Source organism: Ruditapes philippinarum, unplaced genomic scaffold (genome assembly GCF_026571515.1).
Source record: "Ruditapes philippinarum isolate M1 unplaced genomic scaffold, ASM2657151v2 ctg11317_1_1_1_1, whole genome shotgun sequence".
Classification (NCBI taxonomy): domain Eukaryota; kingdom Metazoa; phylum Mollusca; class Bivalvia; order Venerida; family Veneridae; genus Ruditapes; species Ruditapes philippinarum.
In genome coordinates, this window is record NW_026861753.1 from 1 (window position 1) to 20,842 (window position 20,842).

Below are 20,842 nucleotides of genomic sequence, written 5' to 3' on the forward strand. Positions count from 1 at the left end.
AAAAAACAGAGTGTTATATTCAATAAAGATACTTAATCAACTGTTAATAGACTATAACTTATAATAAAAACACTTAAGTCATTGTGCATAATTCTTTTTTTCCTACCCAAAACATTAAGGAGACCAGTTTTGGTCTCCTTAATCTACTGGTCTCCTTAAGCAATATCTATATATGTTTCAGGTCTCCCGAATGAAGATGATATATATATATACATAAATATATATATATGCATGTATATATATATATATATGTATATATATATATATATATATATATATATATATATATATATATTTTCTATTTTAGAAATTGCGTCATTTTTTCTATTTTTAGAAATTGCATCATTTTTTTCTATTTTTAGAAATTGCGTCATTTTTTCTATTTTTAGAAATTGCGTCATTATTTCTATTTTTAGAAATTGCGTCACTAAAATTGCGTCATTATTTCTATTTTTAGAAATTGCGTCATTTTTTCTATTTTTAGAAATTGCATCATTGTTGCTATTTTTAGAAATTGCGTCATTTTTTTATTTTTAGAAATTGCGTCATTTTTTTGTATTTTTAGAAATTGCGTCATTTTTAGAAATTGCGTCATGTTGCTATTTTAAGAAATTGCGTACTGTTGCTATTTTTAGAAATATGCTTAATGTTTCTATTCATATACATGTATATACCAAATATATAAACAAAACTAATGTGACAAGACAGACCAACTAAATTTATAAAAAGGAAACGTTAATATATGTTCAACCCTTTCTATGTTTGCGTTTAGAAAAAGTAAAAAGTCGAGCGTTGCCCCCGCCCGGCGGTGGCTCTTGTTCAGTTCAGCAGGGAAGCCTCTCCTATTGACCCTAACTGTACCACAACCATACAATCCGTTTTCATACAAATGTTCTAATAAGGGAATGCTAGTAAAACAATTGTCAAAGTAAACATGGCGGTAAGTTCCGTGAATATTATCAGTGAGACCAGAGACAACGTTGAATCCAAGTCCGTGTTCAACACCAACTTCACTCTGCCCAAGATACACCTGAAATCTGGAAGAGTTGGAGTCACTGGCCATCCATACCTTGATCAGGGTTCCCACGCTGTCCGGGAAAACGGGAAATGTCCGTGAATTTGAAAACAGGAGCTCCCGGCCTTGAAAAGTCCGGGAATTAGTGTTGATACATAAAAAAGTCCGGGAAGGTACGGGAATTAGTCTGGTAAAAGGGAGGTAAATCAAACAACCAAAATGGCGGTCTTAGCACAGTATATTGACTTCTGCATCTTGAATGTTGATGATTTTTCGATTTACAAGTGTTTTGGGAGGCCAAGTTTGACATTTATGAGATTTAACATTTATTTTCTGGTTACTATGGCAGTTTTGTTCGGAAAATGTTATAAGACAGTCACAAATCGACCACAAGTTTGCTTGATTGGCCCGTGCTAAGAAACATGAAAGCTCACAGGTCTGGTTGTTTCCTTGGGCAATTTGTTTAACCTTATTGCTCACAACCATGCTAAAAGCCAAAGGTAAATCAATATAAAATAAACAATAGTATTACATACATGAACTATTGTCAAGGCAGAGCACAGCCAGTTGGCCACACCATATTTGGGTAGCAAGAAATACCCAAATATTAGCCACAATATACTAAAAATGAATGTGTTATACTAAAAAAAGTGCTGTTTTAATCATGAATACAATATCCAAATTTTCATTTTTGAACCAAAATATACCCAAATACAGTATACTCCATGAAAACTATTAAATAAAAAAAATAATACGAATGAACTTGTATGAAATTACAACAAAATTATACCCTTCAAATTTAAATGTAGACAACAAATCTCATATCTTGCAAGTACATTTGTCTTTTCATTAATGAACCTAACAGTTAGAAAAGCAAATGTCACTTTTTTTTTTACAACATCTGAACTGCAAATTTCAACGGAATGAATGAAAGTAATAGTTGGCTAAGTCACATTATTTTGAAAATATCAATTCATTTTCTCATTAAAATCTATATTGTATACAAACCAAAATGAATATTGCTATAATTGTGTGTGTTTGGGTTTTTGTGCTGCTGCCATATTTTGTAGAACCCGTAGCACTGGCTTAAGCAGAGTACAACATTTAAACATGAAAGTTGTGAAATTTTTAATGTAGAAACACCTGCAGGCAGTTTTCATATACCCTTCAGTGTGACATGCTTTTGCCTTTCTATGCACCTAAGTGGACTGAGGTCAAATGTGAGGTTACTTATTAAAGTACTATGAATATCTTGTAAAAAAAGTGATCCCTTGGAAGCATTAAAAACACCAAAATTACATGAAAATTGCAGACAACCTGCAACAGTTGCTGTCACAAAGTACATTTCATTACTTATAGACACTGAATGTATTTCTTAGATAGAGTTAGATTTATGTCATGAACTACATGTATTATATTGTTATTAAATGTTGTTTTAAACATTACCATGAAAATATTCATAGGACAAAAAAATTGAATAGCTTGAAATTCAATCTTCTAAAAAGTCCTTAAAAAATCAAAAAAGGTCCTTGATAAGTCCTGGAAAAGTCCTTAAATTTTCAAAATATCTAAGAGTGGGAACCCTGCTTGATTCTTCCTTTTTATGGGCTCAGCTGGCATGTATTAATGGAATGAAAGTTTGCCAGTGTATCTAATCATGGCCTCGTCCACTGCTACCTCTCGTCCAACATTGTAATTTAATAGCAATGACACTGTTACATGGTCAAGGATGGGTTTAACTTTGTAGAGGTGGTCATAATCTCTGTGCCCTGTTGCTGGCTCCTCTCTATCAGATACATGGAAATGTTGTCTCACTTTTTGGTATCTACAAAAATATAAAACAAATATTTATTGATGATTATTACAAAATAGTAATAGAAAGTCATGAAGATTTTGTGATAAATAGTTTTTTAGATAATCAGCAGAAACCATGTGGTCTACCAACGAACCAACATTGACAGACATTTCAAACATGTTTATTTTTGACAGCTTAATGTCAAATTAAAACAAACAAAAAAGAATTAAGCCCTTGAAAATTTAATGAATGTAAACATAAAACTTGTTAACTTTCAAATTTACAAAAATGTGTTTTAAGATTTATAAAAAACATCTTTAACATCAAATATCATTATATTTTACATACAAAAATAGGAGCATGATTGCCACCTTACTTCATTCTATGAATTTCTGTTGTTTTTTTTTTACCCATTTGTTGATTTGATAATTGAAGACCTTCCTTCCTCTGCACACTCTGTTGGTCACTCATATCTTGGTGTAGGATGACATCAGAATTACAGCTATGTGTTAGTATTAGTTTGTGAACATTAAGAATGTAATTCTCCAGTTCATTGTTGTTCAAAGTAGTAAGACTGTTCTTATATCAATATCATTTAATCAATACCAACAAATATAAAAAAACATAATGTACAAAAATATAATTCGCAAAATTAATCACTTCTCTTCATCAGCCATAATGTTTTTTTCTTTTTCCGCCATGTTGTCTTCAAGCGTCTGCCCATTATAGAGGGCATTCCAAAAACAGAAATGGCTCAAATTGAACGGAACTAGAAGATGCTTCTCGATTTAGCATGTCTGCTGTCGAGCAAATCAAATGTACTTTTCATGTAATTAGGAAAGTATGTTTGTGAAATTCAATAAAGTCATTCATATTGCAGGGTTGTCATTAACATTTTTTGCAGAAGGTTTGTTTTGAACTTGAGGCGGTCATTTCTGTCTTTATCATGCATAACAAAGAGTGTTTTCTTAATTTTGAGGCGGCCCATAATGCATTTGAGACAGGCATTTTGGCCTCCTGCCGCCTCTTAATGACAACCCTGTATTGTAAGTTCAAATAAAAGGAATGCTTGTGCTATTACTTCAAGTAAGAATAAAACAAATTTCTGAATAGATTCTATTAAAAAAAAACAAAAAACTTACGTATATGACTTTTCCTTGAACGGATACAAGTGATTTAATTTGTGACTGTTTTGCTGATTTGCAGCCTTATACTTGCAGGGGCGCTGTTTGCCAAATTTACAGCGTGATGGCTCTGTCTGGTTCTTGTTTGAAGATGTAATTTAGCAACATCACACATCCTCCCTCCTTCAACAGGGCAACTTTGACAGGATCATACACATTTAACTTTATGGCATGCTCTCTGTCACATGCCCCCACCACTGTAATTCTTTGTCTTCCCCCTTTTCCGTCTTATACTTGTTGCATCTTCCCACCTCAACTACAGTCACCTTCACTGGATGACTGTCTGGTTCCTGTTTGAAGATGTAATTTAGCAACATCACACATCCTCCCTCCTTCAACAGGGCAACTTTGACAGGATTGTACACATTTAACTTTATGGCATGCTCTCTGTCACATGCCTCCACCACTGTTATTTCTTTGTCTTTCCCCTTTTCCGTCTTATACTTGTTGCATCTTCCCACCTCAACTACAGTCACCTTTACTGGTTGACTGTTGGGCTTTGCTATTTTGGCAGCAATCAGCTTGGACAAAGACATCATCTGTAACAAAACAAGCATTCTATCATCTTTTTTTACTTTTACAAAATACAACAACTTACAAATCATTATCAATCAAAATCTCTAAAATAGTGACAGATTGAACTTGCAATAGTTCTTATATTTACAACATATTCACACATGACTATTGTCATGCATGCATTCGGACATCTAATACATGTGCATGTTTATCAGCACCTGGATGTAAAGCAACAATTTTTCCAAGTGACCATTCTCCATGGGATTTATCAGCATCAATCACCAGAACTACATTGTTCACTTTCAAGTCACGTGTTTCCTGGTGCCATGTCTTTCTATGATGAATTCGCTCAACCATCTGTGCCAGAAATGTTTAACTATCTCTTGCACATATCACCAAATCTTTTTGTGTCCATGAATGAAGTGGCTAGGTGTCAAAATGGTGTCACCTTTTGGATATGAAGTTTGATATGATACTGGACGACTGTTTATTAGACTTGCTTTTAGAATCTGGTTCGAAATATGATAAGCATGATTAAAAATGACAGTGACATTATTGTATTGTAAAATAGGACACAAATGAAATAGAGTACAAATATTTCTTGAAAATTTGTAAAAGTTATGATGATTTCAGTGGGCGCCAAATTATGCTTTATGTAAAAAAAATTATATGTAATTCTCCATTTTGAGATTGTATTCACATAAATATAGTTTATTGAGGAAAAGGAAAATGCGTTATTCCACTAACAGATGCATCAAAAGGCAAAACAATTATATATGTGTATAGTAGCTCTAACCACGTCATGAAATTTACCTTAGTCGCTTAATCTGACATATCCACAGGGTGTTTCTATGGAAAGTATATCTGCCTCATCAATGTGATCAGCATAAAGTGTTTAACTGCCAACTGCACCTACCAGAGAAATTCTTAAATTTGTATTTTGTAACAACGGTTCAATCTATATGCATGCCATATATGCATGCCATATATTATGAAATTTAAATGCCTTTAAAACTTATATACCTATAAGGGGATTTTACCATATAATGTATATTTAAACTGAGTTAAACAAAAAGGCAACTATCTGGTACTAAACAGACACGTATTCAGTGTACATGAAGGCCAACAAAAAAAACTGTTATACCAATAAAAAGATACACATGTACTTCGTAACTAAATTCTATGACATTTAAATCTTTTATGCCTGTACTTGTTTGTAATAAATTTATCCATTATACATTTGTTATCCTTGCCAGATTTCATTAGATGTTTGTTCTGCATGGACGTCTTATATGTAAACACCTGACCAAAGTATAAAAAAAAGTTGTGGGGCGTTTTATAGATAACCCATAAAGTTTATAAATAGTGTTGATATATGGTGAGCTCAGATTAGAAATCAGTTTTTATATGTGTGAAAAGTATATTTCTATTAATCATATAATAATTCTTCTGACTGATCTAAAATGAAAAGCAAAACGCCTACTTACCTTAGTCGCCATTCCCATTAACAAGTCCACCATTTGTATCAACAGAATTAGTTCAAGTCTCATCCATTAGGTCAGCATTAAGTTTATGGCTTTCATCTGGTAAACAAATTAGAATTTTTTTGCGTTACAAACCTATGACCCCATAATATTAAAAAAAAATCATATAATTTATATTTTTGGCAGCAAACCGTTACATTGTATATAAGTATGTTATGTTGAAATGCTGTATACATTGAATTGCAACTACCTAGTATAAACACAGTCATCAGTTACATAATTCAAATAACAAATAAATGTGGTTTTATTTTCCATTAAAACCAGCAAAATAAGCACTATTCCCATTCATAGAATGGACTTGAAATTCTTTTTCAGACATGGCACACAAACTATAACTTACTGTATATAACCTCTTGAATTGTATTACCTGGTATGCTTATAAAGGTTTGGCAGTCTTAAGCAATACAAAGATGGTCTATATTTCCTTGCATATACATCACTTTCTCTGAAATATTCTCCGCTGGATAACATAGTCTTTCCACACTTTCTTTAACACTTACAATATGAAGTACATTTTCAGATACAGCACCAAGTATTTCCATAGGTCTTACAACTGCAAAACACCTGTCACTCTTACTTTCCTGCACTAAGTACTGTACTGTGCTGTACTCAAATTATGTTTCTGTTCTCTTTGAATTAATAATCCATAGAAAATTCATTTCAGAACCCTTTTGTAATTCTATGGAATGAACAATGTGATCATTTACATTTACTCTCCTAGCTTTTAAAAGCAAGCAATCATCCACATTTAAGTCTATTTTTGCTGCTACATATAGCTTGTTTTATTTCTGTTGGAATTTCACTAGGGAATGTTTTACTCATAATCCTGCAATTAACAGCCTCTTTGAAATTCCCTGATCGTTTTCTAACAGTCAACATATCTTTAGTAAACTTTTTTAAGGAGTCACTTTGCATAAAATTTGCTTCAGCATGCAGTTTCTTATGAGTTAATAAATATCTTGGGAGTTGCTTACAAACTTGTCCTGTCCCATGTGTTGATCTGACTAATAACCCATTCATGTCTTCGAAAGGGAAGCATGGCCAACCCCACATGGGGCCATGCTGCCGCACATAATCTACCAGATGGCAACCAATATTGTGGACATTCATGCCACAATTACTTGTTCCATATTGGATTTCAAAAGATATGTAAAACTCTTTCAATTGTTTTCAGCTCTATCTAATTCTACTTCAGAAGGGTTTTCTGGCAAAAGAATGTATATTCCACCAATAAGGCAACACAAATTGTGGAAGTACTGTTCTGGTAAAATTCCCTTTTAACAAGGCACTGCATAAAAAAGTAACCAGTTTTCTAGTTCCAATGCTTTCCAGTGAGCAACTGTCTCTACTTTCCTTGGTAGTCTCGAAAGTGCATGCCATGAGCCTATTATTTATATCTCTAGTGTTCTTTCCAAGGTAGTAGGCCTTTTTGGAGGATTTTTTGTTGAACCATAAAGTTTTTTGGTTGTTCCTAAAAGTACTGCATGCATATAGCATCAACCATGTCAAGATAGTCTATTTCAAAAAGAACAGAAACACCTATAATACCTTTCACAGGTTTTCTTGTCTGTGATGCAATGACCTCTGAAGCATTTGACAAAACAGATTCAGTGGTTCTTGTAGGTGGAGGGTGCTGAAATGAAGGGGAATAACCTTTCTCCATGGCAGGTTCGGGACTCCATAATCAAATCTCAACTTCTCAGAAATAGATATGTCTTGAGTAGCAAAGGCACAAAGGTGTGGTTTGTTGTCAACTTCCACAATTTTCATGGCACAATTTTGCATCTTATTTAGTCATTTATCATTCTTCCTTGATAAAATATATCATCTGTTGCATTGATACTGTAAAAATGAACATATTTATAATTAGTATTTTAGTTCCGGCAATCATTATATTGTTTATTATACCTTCAATAAGCAACATTACAAGATCCATACTAAAGGAGGAAGGCATTAAGTATTTACAAATTATAATGTTCAATTACCAAGGTGGCTTTTTAAGGGCGAACATCGTAAAGACAAAATATAGATTTACAAATATACTTTCTGATGTAAATCTATTACACAGATGAATGAAATACATTATACTGTTCCAAAGGAACTAAATAACTGCAGAATGGATGAGCTTTTACCACAAGTTTTTTCCTTTGTACTTGAAAAAGTACAGAAATTACTTCCAAGATCCGCATCTGCATATTCTCCCTCACGATGTTGGGCTTCATCATAATTAATCAGGTCCCCCTTGTATTCTAAGAGAAAATCACCTCTGGAAAATTCCTGAGTTGTAAAAACATCATCTCTTGAAATCATTTTCACTGATTGAAAAGACATATTTGCTTACAAACATTGATTTTCATTATTTCTTATCATGGGTTAGGGATAGAAATTAAATTTCTTACAACATCACAAAATGTGAGAAATTACAATTTACTTGCATGGTTTGTTTTTTCCACAATATGATATTATCTTAAGTTATTTAGTTACAAAATTTAGGAACAAGAATGTCGTTCATGAATTGTTGAGCTTTTGTAAGTTGCATACGTTAGCTCAAACATAAATTATAAAATTAATGAGACAGGCATGAATGTTTTATTATCTTACCAACATAATCGTCCACCAATCTGACCTCAAAACCAGGATGGTCGCTGAAGACACTGCAATAATCTCTTGCATTTGGCCTCCCAACCCTATGATAAATATGATCTAAATTAGAACACTGTCATGATCAATTGCATTTCCATATGTTTTGTATATCTGATCATTATTGTATCTTTATGTAAAGCGGCACAACAATACTTTGCATCTGAAGCATAATAGTTTTGAACATTACTTTTATATGCTTCTGTCATCTAAAACTGCTATGATTAACCCTTGATTGAATAAAAAAAGAACAAAGCGGTTAAGATGGAAAATATGATGCTTAACTTTCTTGTAATCCCGTTTCTTCTTGCCCATTATCAAAACAAACCACAAAATTAACTGCTTCATTGCATCGTTGTCAGACTTGACAAATGCATGGACAGAAGTTGGGTAAATGGTCTGCTTACCACTTTGAATGTACCATCAATATACCAAGTCTTTGCTCCCTTATGTAGATCTAGTTGCTTATTCGTAGCAAATATGACGTGGCAGCTGTCTTGCGTGAACCAGTTTTCTGTAGAATTCTTCACAACCTAGAACGAAATACAATATATCAGTACATGTCAATCGAAAATGAATATAAAAGAACACTTTCAAACCTGGGTATGCATTATCACTATTTAGAGGTGTAATTTAAGCTTACAAGTGTTTAAAATTGGATAATTTGTAAACATTGGATAATTTATTATCGTATATAATATATAGTTAAATGTCTTAAGAACTTAGATTAATGACTATGTGTGTGAATCAATATAACTTGCCTGGAAATCACTTCCTTCCTGTTACACATCTTGAGATTTAGGGTCTGGACGATTCCAGCTCTGATCTGCGTGTTGAAGTTTGTTGGTCACTTTCCAAACGAGAATATTTTCTGAATTGTTTAGCTGTTGTTGGCAATAGCCAGACAGACAGACAGACGGACAGAGCTGAGGCTTTAGTCTCATTGATAAGTCACTTTGGGAAAATATTTCTTTATCAGAACTATTTCCTCCATACGCATCTGAACAATGAATGAGAGCACCATTTGGAGCTGTTGTGTACATAACTTTCACTGTGTGACAGTTTTTATAGTTACTAAATAGTTGCTTCCCAGGCAATGGAGCTCTCGGGACCTGGGTACTAAATTCTACACAGTCAGATATTGCAACTAAATTTGGAAAGTGTTGCTTTGTAGCAGTAGGCATGTGTTTCTGAACATTTTCATGAGAAGGCCAAAATTTGATAATTTTGAATTTTCTGTACATTCTTTTAATCCAGAATTTAAAAATTTCAGAAATACCCCCTGTGGAAATATGAAACTCAGAAGATAAAACAGAATCCATAGGGTTTCTTTTCAGTTTATACAAAACAAGCAGAAGTTGATTTTCTGTAGAAATGTGAGAAAATAATTTAGCTGGATCATCATTATGTGTTTGAATAGTGCATGTGTTATCTGCACATTTTGAAATTAGATATTTGTGAATAATTTCAAATAATTTGTAATTTTCAATACCAGTGAATTTTTTTAATTCTTTGTCACAAGTTTTCAACAATTCAATTTTCTCCATACATGCCTGGACACTTTTATTTTCAGTTGCAAACACTGTCTGTGTGGAGACAGTTCTTTGACTAATAAAAATTTTAGAAGGAAGAACTGTCTGTACATCTTTAGAAAGCCTTATTTCAGTATTACACATGGTTGAGCGTCTAGACTTTGGAGTGATTTCAGTATACACTGGAGCCGCGATATAGCGCCCATGTTGGGGTCCATGATCTCAAGACAGCGTTGTAACGAGTAACTTTTTATAACGCTCATTTTGTAATTATAGCGAAAATATCGCATTACACCACCCACCGCCGAAACATATAACGCTTGTTAGTGGAAATGATTGTTTACTTACCTTCCAATGGATATCAGTCCAAGCTTTTTTTATATATTATTATTAATTATTTTGTAAAGCATTACTGAATATCTTTAATATAAACATGAAATTTACGAATTAAAAATATAAACCACGAATGTACAATTGTTTATAAATTTCCAGTAAAACAGCGGTGTTAACGTATGTTATGTATCGTCATGAAAATTGATACCTAGTGGATGGGACTAAATTAATCGTCTTTCCTGCTGTCTCTTGTTAAAAAACCAGTCATCCTCAACAACTTTTTAGCAGATAGATCGAAAGTGCATGCTTTTTAAAATTAATTGTACGCTTGGGTGATTTACTTAACTCGTCGGTGTTTGCATGTCTTAGCTAACAGTTTGATACCTGACTGATCAACAGTTCAAAATGAACAAAAGAGCGGATTAACGCTTACCTGTTTATGACTTCACACCTTCTTATCATGAGTGACGTAATTATGACTGTTTATTGCACTCGACTGACACATTGAACAAGCGTTATAGTGGATAAGGTGCGGTATTGATATACATGAAAAAAAAATTATAATCGGCGAAAAATACGACCTTTTTTTTGGGAGCCAAGGCATATTAGCGTTCTACTGAGATTAGCGCTATACCGAAGAGCGCTATATCGCGGCTCCAGTGTACTTAGAAGCAGGTGGGGTTCTCTGAAGACCCTTTGTGCGTTGTTTCTTTTGTCCTTTAAGAGTAACCTGAGCCTCTGCTTCTATAAACAATTTTCTTTAAGATGCACCTTTTTTCAATATTTGTGGCTGTATATCACCGGGTTCTACTTCAGTAGCTATAAAAAAATTAAACAATGAATTTCAAGAAATGAAATTAAACAAATCAAATAATAAAAAAATATATGATTTTGTAATAGAATGTATGTTATACAATAAGACTGATGCAACTGTGAAATATTGCTTTTACAAACATGAAGATATAAGGAAGAGCTTTGTCCTGAAAATTTAATTTCATAGTCATTCTTGTACCGATTAAATAATGCAACAGTTTCCAAGTTTCTAAAGTATAACTTTTATACTAGTTTATTTTAAATATAATCACTTTTTTCATATACCGGTATTTTATTCCGGTGTAACAACACTAAAATTCTAGAGTTGAATGAAAACTTAAAAGTATTTTTTTCACTGAAGTATAAGTAACATGATTGTATCAGTCGAACATGTCTCTGGTACCAAATTGTGTGTGTTAGCATGACTGGTTGACGGTAAAGCTGTATCTTGTGAAACTCCTAGTTGTAAGAGTGTAGCTGCAGCTTGTTTTCTTTCATAATCTAAAATAATAAAAAAAGATTTTATGTTATTTTTTTCAATAATAATATTTTCATTTTAATATCTATTATATGCTACTAAAAATGACAATATTTGCCTAAATTCTGTTGTACAGTAAAATGCCACCTAACGACCACGCCACAAATAGGACCACGCCGCTATTACGGGCACTTTTTAAAAGGACAAAATATTTGCCTTCTTTATTCAATGAGTAAAATGACCAGTATACCGACCACGACCACGTCTCTAATCCGGCATAACGACCACTTCTGTCAAACATTTGTGTGTATTTCTTATCAAAACATTAACCTGTATTACGACCATGCAATATAATGGCCAGACATCACTTGGTGTTTATTGCCCCGTAATCTTCCATCTGGCGTAAACAAATACACCGGATCAAATGAGGTCATTAATATATATCGATTGATTAGACCTTTACGATGTATCTTTAGCATTCAAGCGTCAACATGATCAGTTTAAACCAGTTCTGGCTAAATAATCTAAGCAGCTATGGTGTGAGAAACGATTAATTTGTCCGCGTAATTAGGATGTAATAAACAGGTAAATAGCATTTAAAATTGTTTGATGTGCATTACAATTTATAGCAAGTATGGTAAAAAATTGCTAAATACACCAAATTATCAGTTCATGTGTGCTTTATTTCGATACTTAATTAATGTATACATAAATCATAATGAGAGTCATAACTATATTTATTACCTCATATTTTTTTCTAAAGGGGAAACTTAAAACACTAGCCGTAAATTAATATTTTTATTATATTAATGATGTATCATATTATCATGCATTAAAAATGTTTTTTGTTTAAAAAAAATATGTGTTTCTTTTTACTCATTTAATTAGGTACATTTACCATGTGCATAAAACTATACAAGGTATACATTAAGTTAAGTTGGACTTCGTCAGCTGTTAAAGTGACTTATTCACTATTAAGACCAGTTCACTATTAAGACCACTTTGAGTCAGTCCCGTTAGTGGTCTTAATAGAGAGAATTTACTGTATTTGCAATTTAAGTCATTTACATATAGTAATTTACTTCCACATTAAATTCAAACACATAAGAAAAACTATAAGAATAAATTTATTTCTCCTGATAAAATTCGAACTACCTTTAGCTTGTGTCTTTCACATGAGCAATGTCAATTTAATATTAAATTATTTCAAACATTTCATTTAATTACAAAAAGACTATTGAGGTTGTGGGATTCAAAAACTGTCATTTCGCCTAGGGAGTACGAAAGTGTGTGGCGCGAATCCGTGACTCAATTCGGCTTCGTTAACAAAACGTACACGGTAAAAAATACTAGTGATATGAACATTTTTCGACAAAAAAAACTAAAATAACAAACCTGGAATACTGATTGTTGGGAGAAACGGCTCATTAGATTGACGTGACGACTGAAAATGTGCTGAGCATATTCGCCATGAACGGCATTGTTTCACGGTCACTTTTGAAGCTTCTTTTTCAGTCATTCCTGCCCTGATTAACCATTCTTTACAGTTCTGTAAATTATTTACCGGTAAACGGTGAAATTTGACATTAGTCCCTCCACCCGACACGTTTTTACACCCTTTAACTATGCAGTATAACGGCATATTTCTCGAAATATTTCAACTTTGTGATAAGAATCCGCCATGTAAATTTCCTTTGTTTATTTTAATGTTACTATTATTAGTAATAGATTGTACATGCATCCATCAACATTTGATTGGTCAGTTGATTATATGCTCGGAATCTGATCGTCGCACTTCGCTAATTTGCGTGAGAAATCGTAGTGAAATGGGCTATTTGAACAAAATTGGTAGACACCCATTAGAAAATATGCCATGCTAAATATTTAGATCAAGCACATTGGGTTTTTCAAAGAGTTTTGTTTTGATTTTACTTTCTACATAAAATGAAATGGGGCGGGGCCAATTTTGAAACTAGGGCTTTTATTGGGCTTATTAAAAGATATTATAGCTTTTTCTAGGTTTCCATGGCAACAGGAGTTCTGCATGGAATTACAGTCTTTGAGCAATTTTTAAAGGTGACCACCAAAGAACATTGCTTTGAAGTTTAGATAAAATGTCTCATAGTAAAAGTTTATGTATGGACGAAGTGATCACAGAAGCTCACAATGTCACTTTGTGACAAGTGAGCTAAAAATAGTAGGACTAGTTAACATAAATAAAAACTCTAAATATGTCTAACATGAAAACAACAAGATTTTTATCACAACAAAGGTTAAACAATAATATAATACAAAGAGAGAGGCAAGTTAACTCTAGATCATTGGTCTGTCTCTAAATACCTTAGATGATTTAGATAAAACATGTAATTCATAGGCTCAAAAGTATGTCTACTAATACTTAACTTTAATTAAGGCCAACAACAGACAATGCACTGGAAAAAAGTTATAATCTATGATAGCCATGTTCATTTCTATTTCTGAAACTGTTTACATGTCTTTGATGCTCAACACTACGTATTTTTCACAATTTGGGAGTCATTTTTTTCAAGAAATTGCCATCTCTGGCACACATGATTATAATTGGCATAAGGGAGCATAGATCATTATTTGGCAAAATGTCACAGGTTAGTTTGTAATATGGACATGACAAACAGTAAACAGTAATATAGAAATAATCACAAACCAATGCAATAAAAGAAAGCTATTTGACTATTTTACACATGAATGCACAAAAGAGAGAAAGAACATTATAATATACATTTTGCTTTTAATATACATCATGTATCTATGATCTAAGAAAATAACAGTATGCTTCATAATGTAAGTTAAAAATATATTAAAACATAGAATGGCACAACATAATTTTTTTATAATTCTGTCAAAGTACAAATGTAAAATGGCACCCCCATCCAAGCATTTTGTGATGGATGGGGGGCATTATTGGATAATGGCCGGAGGCCGAAATATACAAGCATATCACTTCAGTGACCCATAGAGAACCATCGCTTTTTACAGGTCAACAAAAATGACCTGATATCACGTGACCACATAGTATATAAATTCGGACAATTCCACGTGCAATTCATAATTTAAAGCAAGTTTTATGTTGTCTTGTTTTACCAAACAAACAAGAGTTTTAAAATACCTTTTAAAACTCTAAAAAACCAACTTTATATAATTTAAAAAATTGTAAACATCATTACAAAACAAACAAGACATTGTGTTATTGAAAATTATCAGTTCACTTCTTAGTAAATACAATGTCTACGGGTTGGGAAAAATTTATAGAAGATGATTAAAGAAAAAACCACCTTCAAGGGAGGGTGCTTGTATATTTCGGCCTCCGGCCATTATCCAATAATGCCCCCCATCCATCACAAAATGCTTGGATGGGGGTGCCATTATTTTCAATGGCCTTCAGCTCTCATATACAAGCATGTTTAAAGAAAAGACAACATAAACACATATATTCTGAAAAAACACCTTTATATATTTTCTTTTCCAAATTACTTTCAATTAATATATAGAAAGTATATGAAAATACGTACAAAAAATTATCATTCAAAGAAAATCATTTTCATTACAGCATGAATGAAAAATCCACATCTCAGTCAAATCAAAATCCAAAACAACTACATTCCTCATTAGAATGACAAAAAACGTCAAGGTACACACTAGTCAGTTTTAACTATTCAAAACACATTCTTGGAAGTTATTATCATTTTCATCATTTACATCTCGCAAATAAAAAGTTTTGAAATTTTTTGAAGAAGACCAATTAGCAGTCTTTAAAATATCAGAAATTTTGCATCCTGCTTTAACTGCAGCAGAAGAAGAGGCTCCTCGAAACGAATGTGCCTTAAACTCTTTAATGTCTATACCTGCCATTGAAAGAACATTTTTAAGCCAACGAGCTAAAGTGCTGGTAGAAACAGCCTTATAGTTTTTAAATGACACAAACAACTGACTGTCTTTCCTTACTCCCTGCGTACATTTCATATAACATTTCAAAGTCCTTAATGGACATAACTCGGCTTTACTATAAGCCTTTAATTGTAAAATAAAATTTTGTCCTGGTTTACAAGATTTAAGCTTGTCCCCACAATTAAAATACACAACATTATCTTTTATACAAAAATTATCAATGTTCAAGGCTTTCAAAGTTTGAGCTCTAGCTGCTGTACATAAGGTTATCAGCGACACAAGTTTTAGAGTTAATAACTTTAATGTAAGAGAATCCAACGGCATCCATGATGAAATGAGATCAAGAACTTTTCTAACATTCCACGTTTTAAAATATCTTGGTTTTGGGGGTATTTCTTTATGTAAACCCTTCATGAATCTATTCAAAACAGATGTATTTAAAGAAGAAGCAGGATGCAATATTTTCAATGTTTCTAAAATTACAGATTTATGTAAACTAATAACACTATATGATTTATTCATGTTCTTTAAATACACTAGATAAGATATTAAGTCACTTTCAACTGGTTTAAAGGAATCACACATCCGGAGACTACACCACATATACCACTTTGTCCATGCATTCTTATATTGTTTTTGTGTTCCTGGACGCCAACTTTGAAGAACTGATATGATAGCCTTGTCCGGAATTCCTCGATTTTGTAGTTCTGTCCAGATACAATCGCTCCAATTAGCTGTAGCTTCTTGCCCATTGGATGTAACTCGTTGTTGTGAGGGAGACTCAATAAATCTTTGTGTCGTGGCAACCTGATTGGAATAGAAACAAGCAATTCTAAAAACAAAGGAAACCAAGTTTGATTTGACCACAAGGGGCATATCAATACAGCCTCATCGACCTCATCTTCCTTGATTTTGTTTAAAACCATACCAAGCAAACGAAAAGGTGGGAAAATGTATGGCTTCCATTTTGACCAATCAAGTAAAAATGCATTAGTGCAAAAAGAATCAGGATCTGGAGTCCAAGTAACATAGTTAGATAACTGTTTATTCAATCTGGAAGCAAAGAGGTCTATATTAGGTTGTATCAACTGTCCAAATAATCTCTTTACAACTGATTCTTTAAGCTTCCACTCTGTACTATCAGAAAAAATTCTTGAACTATAGTCAGCTTGTAAATTTTCAATGCCAGGCAAATGAAAAGCTGTTATAAAAATATCCCTTTTTATGCACCATTCCCATATTTGAGTTGCCAGTATGTCCATATTTTCTGACTGCATACCACCCATATTATTTATGTATGAAATTGCTGTAGTATTATCACTTTGAATAGCAACATGCACATCTCTATAATTACTAAGCCATGTCTTCAAGGCAAAGAAAATAGCCAAAAGTTCAAGGTGATTGATATGAAACAAAGATTCATTACTAGACCAACGGCCACCAGCAGACCGATTTTTATTTAAGAAAAAAGATCCATAGCCATGTCTCGACGCATCTGTCTGTATTGTTAAGGAAATGCGATCTTCCCTTATTTTCTTGCCATTTTTAACAATAATATTTTCATTCCACCACATAAGTTGTTTCCGTGCATCATTATTAATCACCATAACTGAGTCAAAACTTGATGATAAAGATTTCAAAGCTTGAACCTTACATCGTTCTAGTGTTCTATAGTGAAGAGGTCCTTCAAAAATTGCAAAAAATGTGCTAATAATAAGACCAATAAAAGATGCTAATTCTCTTACTTTAATTTGTTTTTTAGATAAAAGTTGTTGAGCAAAAAATTTCACTTTATCTATTTTACTCTTGGGCAGAAAAACCTTGAAAAGCACAGAATCAATTATATATCCAAAATAAGTTATTCTTTGTGTTGGAATTTTAACTGACTTTTCTTCATTTATAAGAAAACCAAGAGATTCTAACTTCTTATTCATTAACTTCATATTTTGTAAACAAGAATCTCTATTTTCATGCATGTTTATGTTATCATCAATATAATAAGAGCATCTTATGCCCATCTTGCGAAAAAATGCATATACTGGTTTAAGAACTTTAGTGAAACAATAAGGTGCTGAGCTTAGTCCAAAACACAGACATACAAAAGCAAACAGTTGATCTCTCCACTCAAATTTGAGGTATTTATAATCACTTTCAGCAATAGGAATAGACCAATATGCTTTCTTTAAGTCAAGACTAGTGAAAAAGTCATTCGGTTGTACTAATTCTAAAACAAAGGGAAAAGTTTCTTGTTTAAATTTCTCATAATGTATAAATTCATTTAGTTTCCGTAAATTTATTATTGGTCTATAATCACCATTGGGTTTTGACACAAGAAAAATATTTGAAATGAATTCATTACATTCGTGATTAGAAGTTATTATTACACCTTCTTTTAACATGTTTCTCACTTCTTTATCAATCAACAACTTTTCAGACTCTGAAAAACTTATTTTATTTGGAAATTTCTTTTGACAAGGAGATTCAACAAATTTAATTTTGTATCCCTGAACTGTTTCTAGCACCCATTTATCGGATGTTAATTTTGACCATTCATCATAACAAGACCGCAATCTTTCAGAATTACTTTGTCTTACCTTTGCCTTGGCCTTGAAGACATCACCGTGTCAGTTAGTAGTCTGATTTACTGTTGAACTTGTTGTGGGTACATTCTTCCTAGTTTTAGGTGGAAAATCATGCTTGTAACCGAACTGACCGTATGTTGACTGCTTGTTTGTACTGAAACCACGGCCATATGGTGTACCACGACCTCGCCATCTTCCACGTTTGCCCCTCATAGGACCCAGAGAAGTGGATTTTTGCGAGAATTTACCAACTCTGATGCTGGTTTCACATTTTTTCAACTCTTTACTAATATCATCACCAAAGAGATATGTTGTTACAGGCGTATTAATGTTACAAATACCCGAATACTTTTGTTTAATATAAGGTCTTAATAAGTATCTTCTGCGGACACTCATATTAAACTGGACCTGACCCAACATGGTCAATGAGTCAGCAATCAAAGTTTTGATTTCGGGAATTTTACCTATATGAGGTTTCAGTAATTTTGCCATTGACAAAATGGGGATCATACCTGCCGTTACCAGATTTTGAGTGTCCCTTAACAACTTGTCTGTAGTCTGAACCCTTCGGTTAGTTGCTAATTCACCCCAGATTTCTTCGTTCACTTTTGGGGGAGTCATGAAAGTACAATTTGATGGTACTTTGTATTTTGATACCAAATCATTTATGGAACACATCTGAGTGCACGAGTCATTTATCAGTTTAGCCAGTGATTCTGAAATTGGATCACCTCTATCAGGGGCTTTAATCTTGGCCTGCGGCCAGATATCATCATCTAACTCGTTCTCAGTATTATCATCTTCAAACAGAGAATTTGCAAAATTATTGGATAAAGAATTTGCTTCGGAAGTAACTTCCCTAGCATTGCAAAAAGTAGATCTACTTTCAGTTTCATTATCGCAAAATTCATGATTTTGAACGGATTCAGATTCAGAATTATCCGACCTACCTTCTGTATTAGAAGTTTTCAGCCCTAAAACAGATCTCAACTGATTAACGTTTTCGGTACTTAAGTTATTTAAGTCAATAACATTTACCTGCCGGTTATTACCGCTTGACTCAGAAGGCTGCAAAATGACAACATCGTCGCCATTGTTATTTTCTCCGGGACTGTCAACACGTGGTTGATCATGTGACTTATCATAACGCTTCGATCTACTCCGGACTTTACCGTCTTTTGCTACTTTTGTCACAATAGACCTAACTCTATTTGATTTTGGAGAATTGTTAGGGGAAAAACCCGAAAAACTCTCTTCGGAGGAAGAACTTCCAAAAAGTGACAAGACATCGTCTTGCCTACCACTTCTCTTGCGCGTTGACATCGTCAAACGCTAAGTCAAAAAATAAGTGGGCGTGGAAAAGAAAGCTCGAGACAAACAACTCGTAGCTAAAACAAAAAACAAATAGTGTAAAAAACACAAAACAAGAACAAATCAAAATTCAAACATTCCAGCCCGAATAAACGAAACAAAAAAGCCTTCACAAGGCCACGTGGTCACTTACCCAAAAACTTCTCTAAACATTCACGCGACAGGGTCGCTAAAATGACTATGAATTGCACGTGGAATTGTCCGAATTTATATACTATGTGGTCACGTGATATCAGGTCATTTTTGTTGACCTGTAAAAAGCGATGGTTCTCTATGGGTCACTGAAGTGATATGCTTGTATATGAGAGCTGAAGGCCATTGAAAATAATGGCAAAAAGAAGTACTGGCCCATTTTATGAAATAAGTACGAGCAACTTTCACACAAATTGGAAAAATTAAGATATATCAAAATGTTACATTTAAAAATTATTTCCAGGTTTACTTGTCCTGTAAACTAGTACATGCTCCAAATATTTGAAAAAAATTAAACTTAAAAGGTTGAAAGTAAAGTTTGTTGCCAAGGTTTGCTGCCATGAAGACATTAAGCATTTTTTTATGTGTGGAAATAATCTTGCAAAAAGAAATAGAGATGTCAGTAGTTTTTTTTTCCATTTAAGATACAGTGCAATATATCAATATTGAGCAAGTATTTTAAATCAACCAAGGAAATATGAATTAACGAGTAATACACGTCAACACCAGAGCAAGTTTACAATATTTTATTTGTGTCTACTAGTTTCGGTCTATACGACCTTCATCAGGACAATTTTAATAAAAATTTTGTCTCTTAAGGTGGTAAAAAAACGGCTACGTTATATGACTTATGTTACTAAATATAGATATATTGTTACTTAAAATAGAATCAATATTGGCAATATGCCAATAAATTATTTAAATGCTGGTCTGTATTATTTATAGAGTTCTTAATTGTTAGTGAAAAGTCCATATATTCTATTTACATTGATTATAAGTTCATTGTCCGAGTTAAAACAAAGGTTCTCATCCTGACAGATGGTTTCAGAGCTTGTGCTGGGGCTTGCCGGTATTGGTGATATAGGGTTCGGTATGTTGAAGACCATTGTTTCTGGATTCTGTTTAGCGGTGATGTTCTCGTT

The 20,842-nt window shown here is 33.1% G+C and overlaps 2 protein-coding genes across 3 annotated transcripts; both read right to left on the minus strand.

The window, feature by feature from the left end:
• Positions 1-10,982: 10,982 nt before the first annotated feature.
• On the minus strand, positions 10,983-13,690 carry LOC132716705 (uncharacterized). Its single transcript, XM_060700029.1, has 2 exons — positions 13,246-13,690; positions 10,983-11,873 (listed from the first exon to the last, which is right to left on the minus strand). The coding sequence occupies exons 1-2, from the start codon at positions 13,490-13,492 to the stop codon at positions 11,725-11,727; spliced, it is 396 nt and encodes a 131-aa protein (XP_060556012.1). The 5' UTR covers positions 13,493-13,690; the 3' UTR covers positions 10,983-11,724.
• Positions 13,691-14,838: 1,148 nt separating this feature from the next.
• LOC132716703 (uncharacterized) lies at positions 14,839-19,736 on the minus strand. Of its 2 annotated transcripts, none has more exons than XM_060700027.1 (2): positions 18,369-19,736; positions 14,839-16,581 (listed from the first exon to the last, which is right to left on the minus strand). In XM_060700027.1, the coding sequence occupies exon 1, from the start codon at positions 19,677-19,679 to the stop codon at positions 18,399-18,401; it is 1,281 nt and encodes a 426-aa protein (XP_060556010.1). In that variant the 5' UTR covers positions 19,680-19,736; the 3' UTR covers positions 14,839-16,581; positions 18,369-18,398. The 2 variants fall into 2 exon arrangements, with proteins under 2 accessions (XP_060556010.1, XP_060556009.1); XM_060700026.1 differs by having other exon boundaries at positions 19,395-19,734.
• Between the last annotated feature and the right edge of the window lie 1,106 nt (positions 19,737-20,842).

Coding starts and splice junctions, on each gene's coding strand:
- LOC132716705 (XM_060700029.1), bottom strand. CDS start 13,492: ATGCCGTTATACTGCATAGTTAAAGGGTGTAAAAACGTGTCGGGTGGA. Junction 11,874..13,245: donor CCCAACAATCAGTATTCCAG/GTTTGTTATTTT, acceptor TTATTATTTTAG/ATTATGAAAGAAAACAAGCT.
- LOC132716703 (XM_060700026.1), bottom strand. CDS start 19,679: ATGTCAACGCGCAAGAGAAGTGGTAGGCAAGACGATGTCTTGTCACTT. Junction 16,582..19,394: donor CAAGCGGTAATAACCGGCAG/GTAAATGTTATT, acceptor TATTCCAATCAG/GTTGCCACGACACAAAGATT.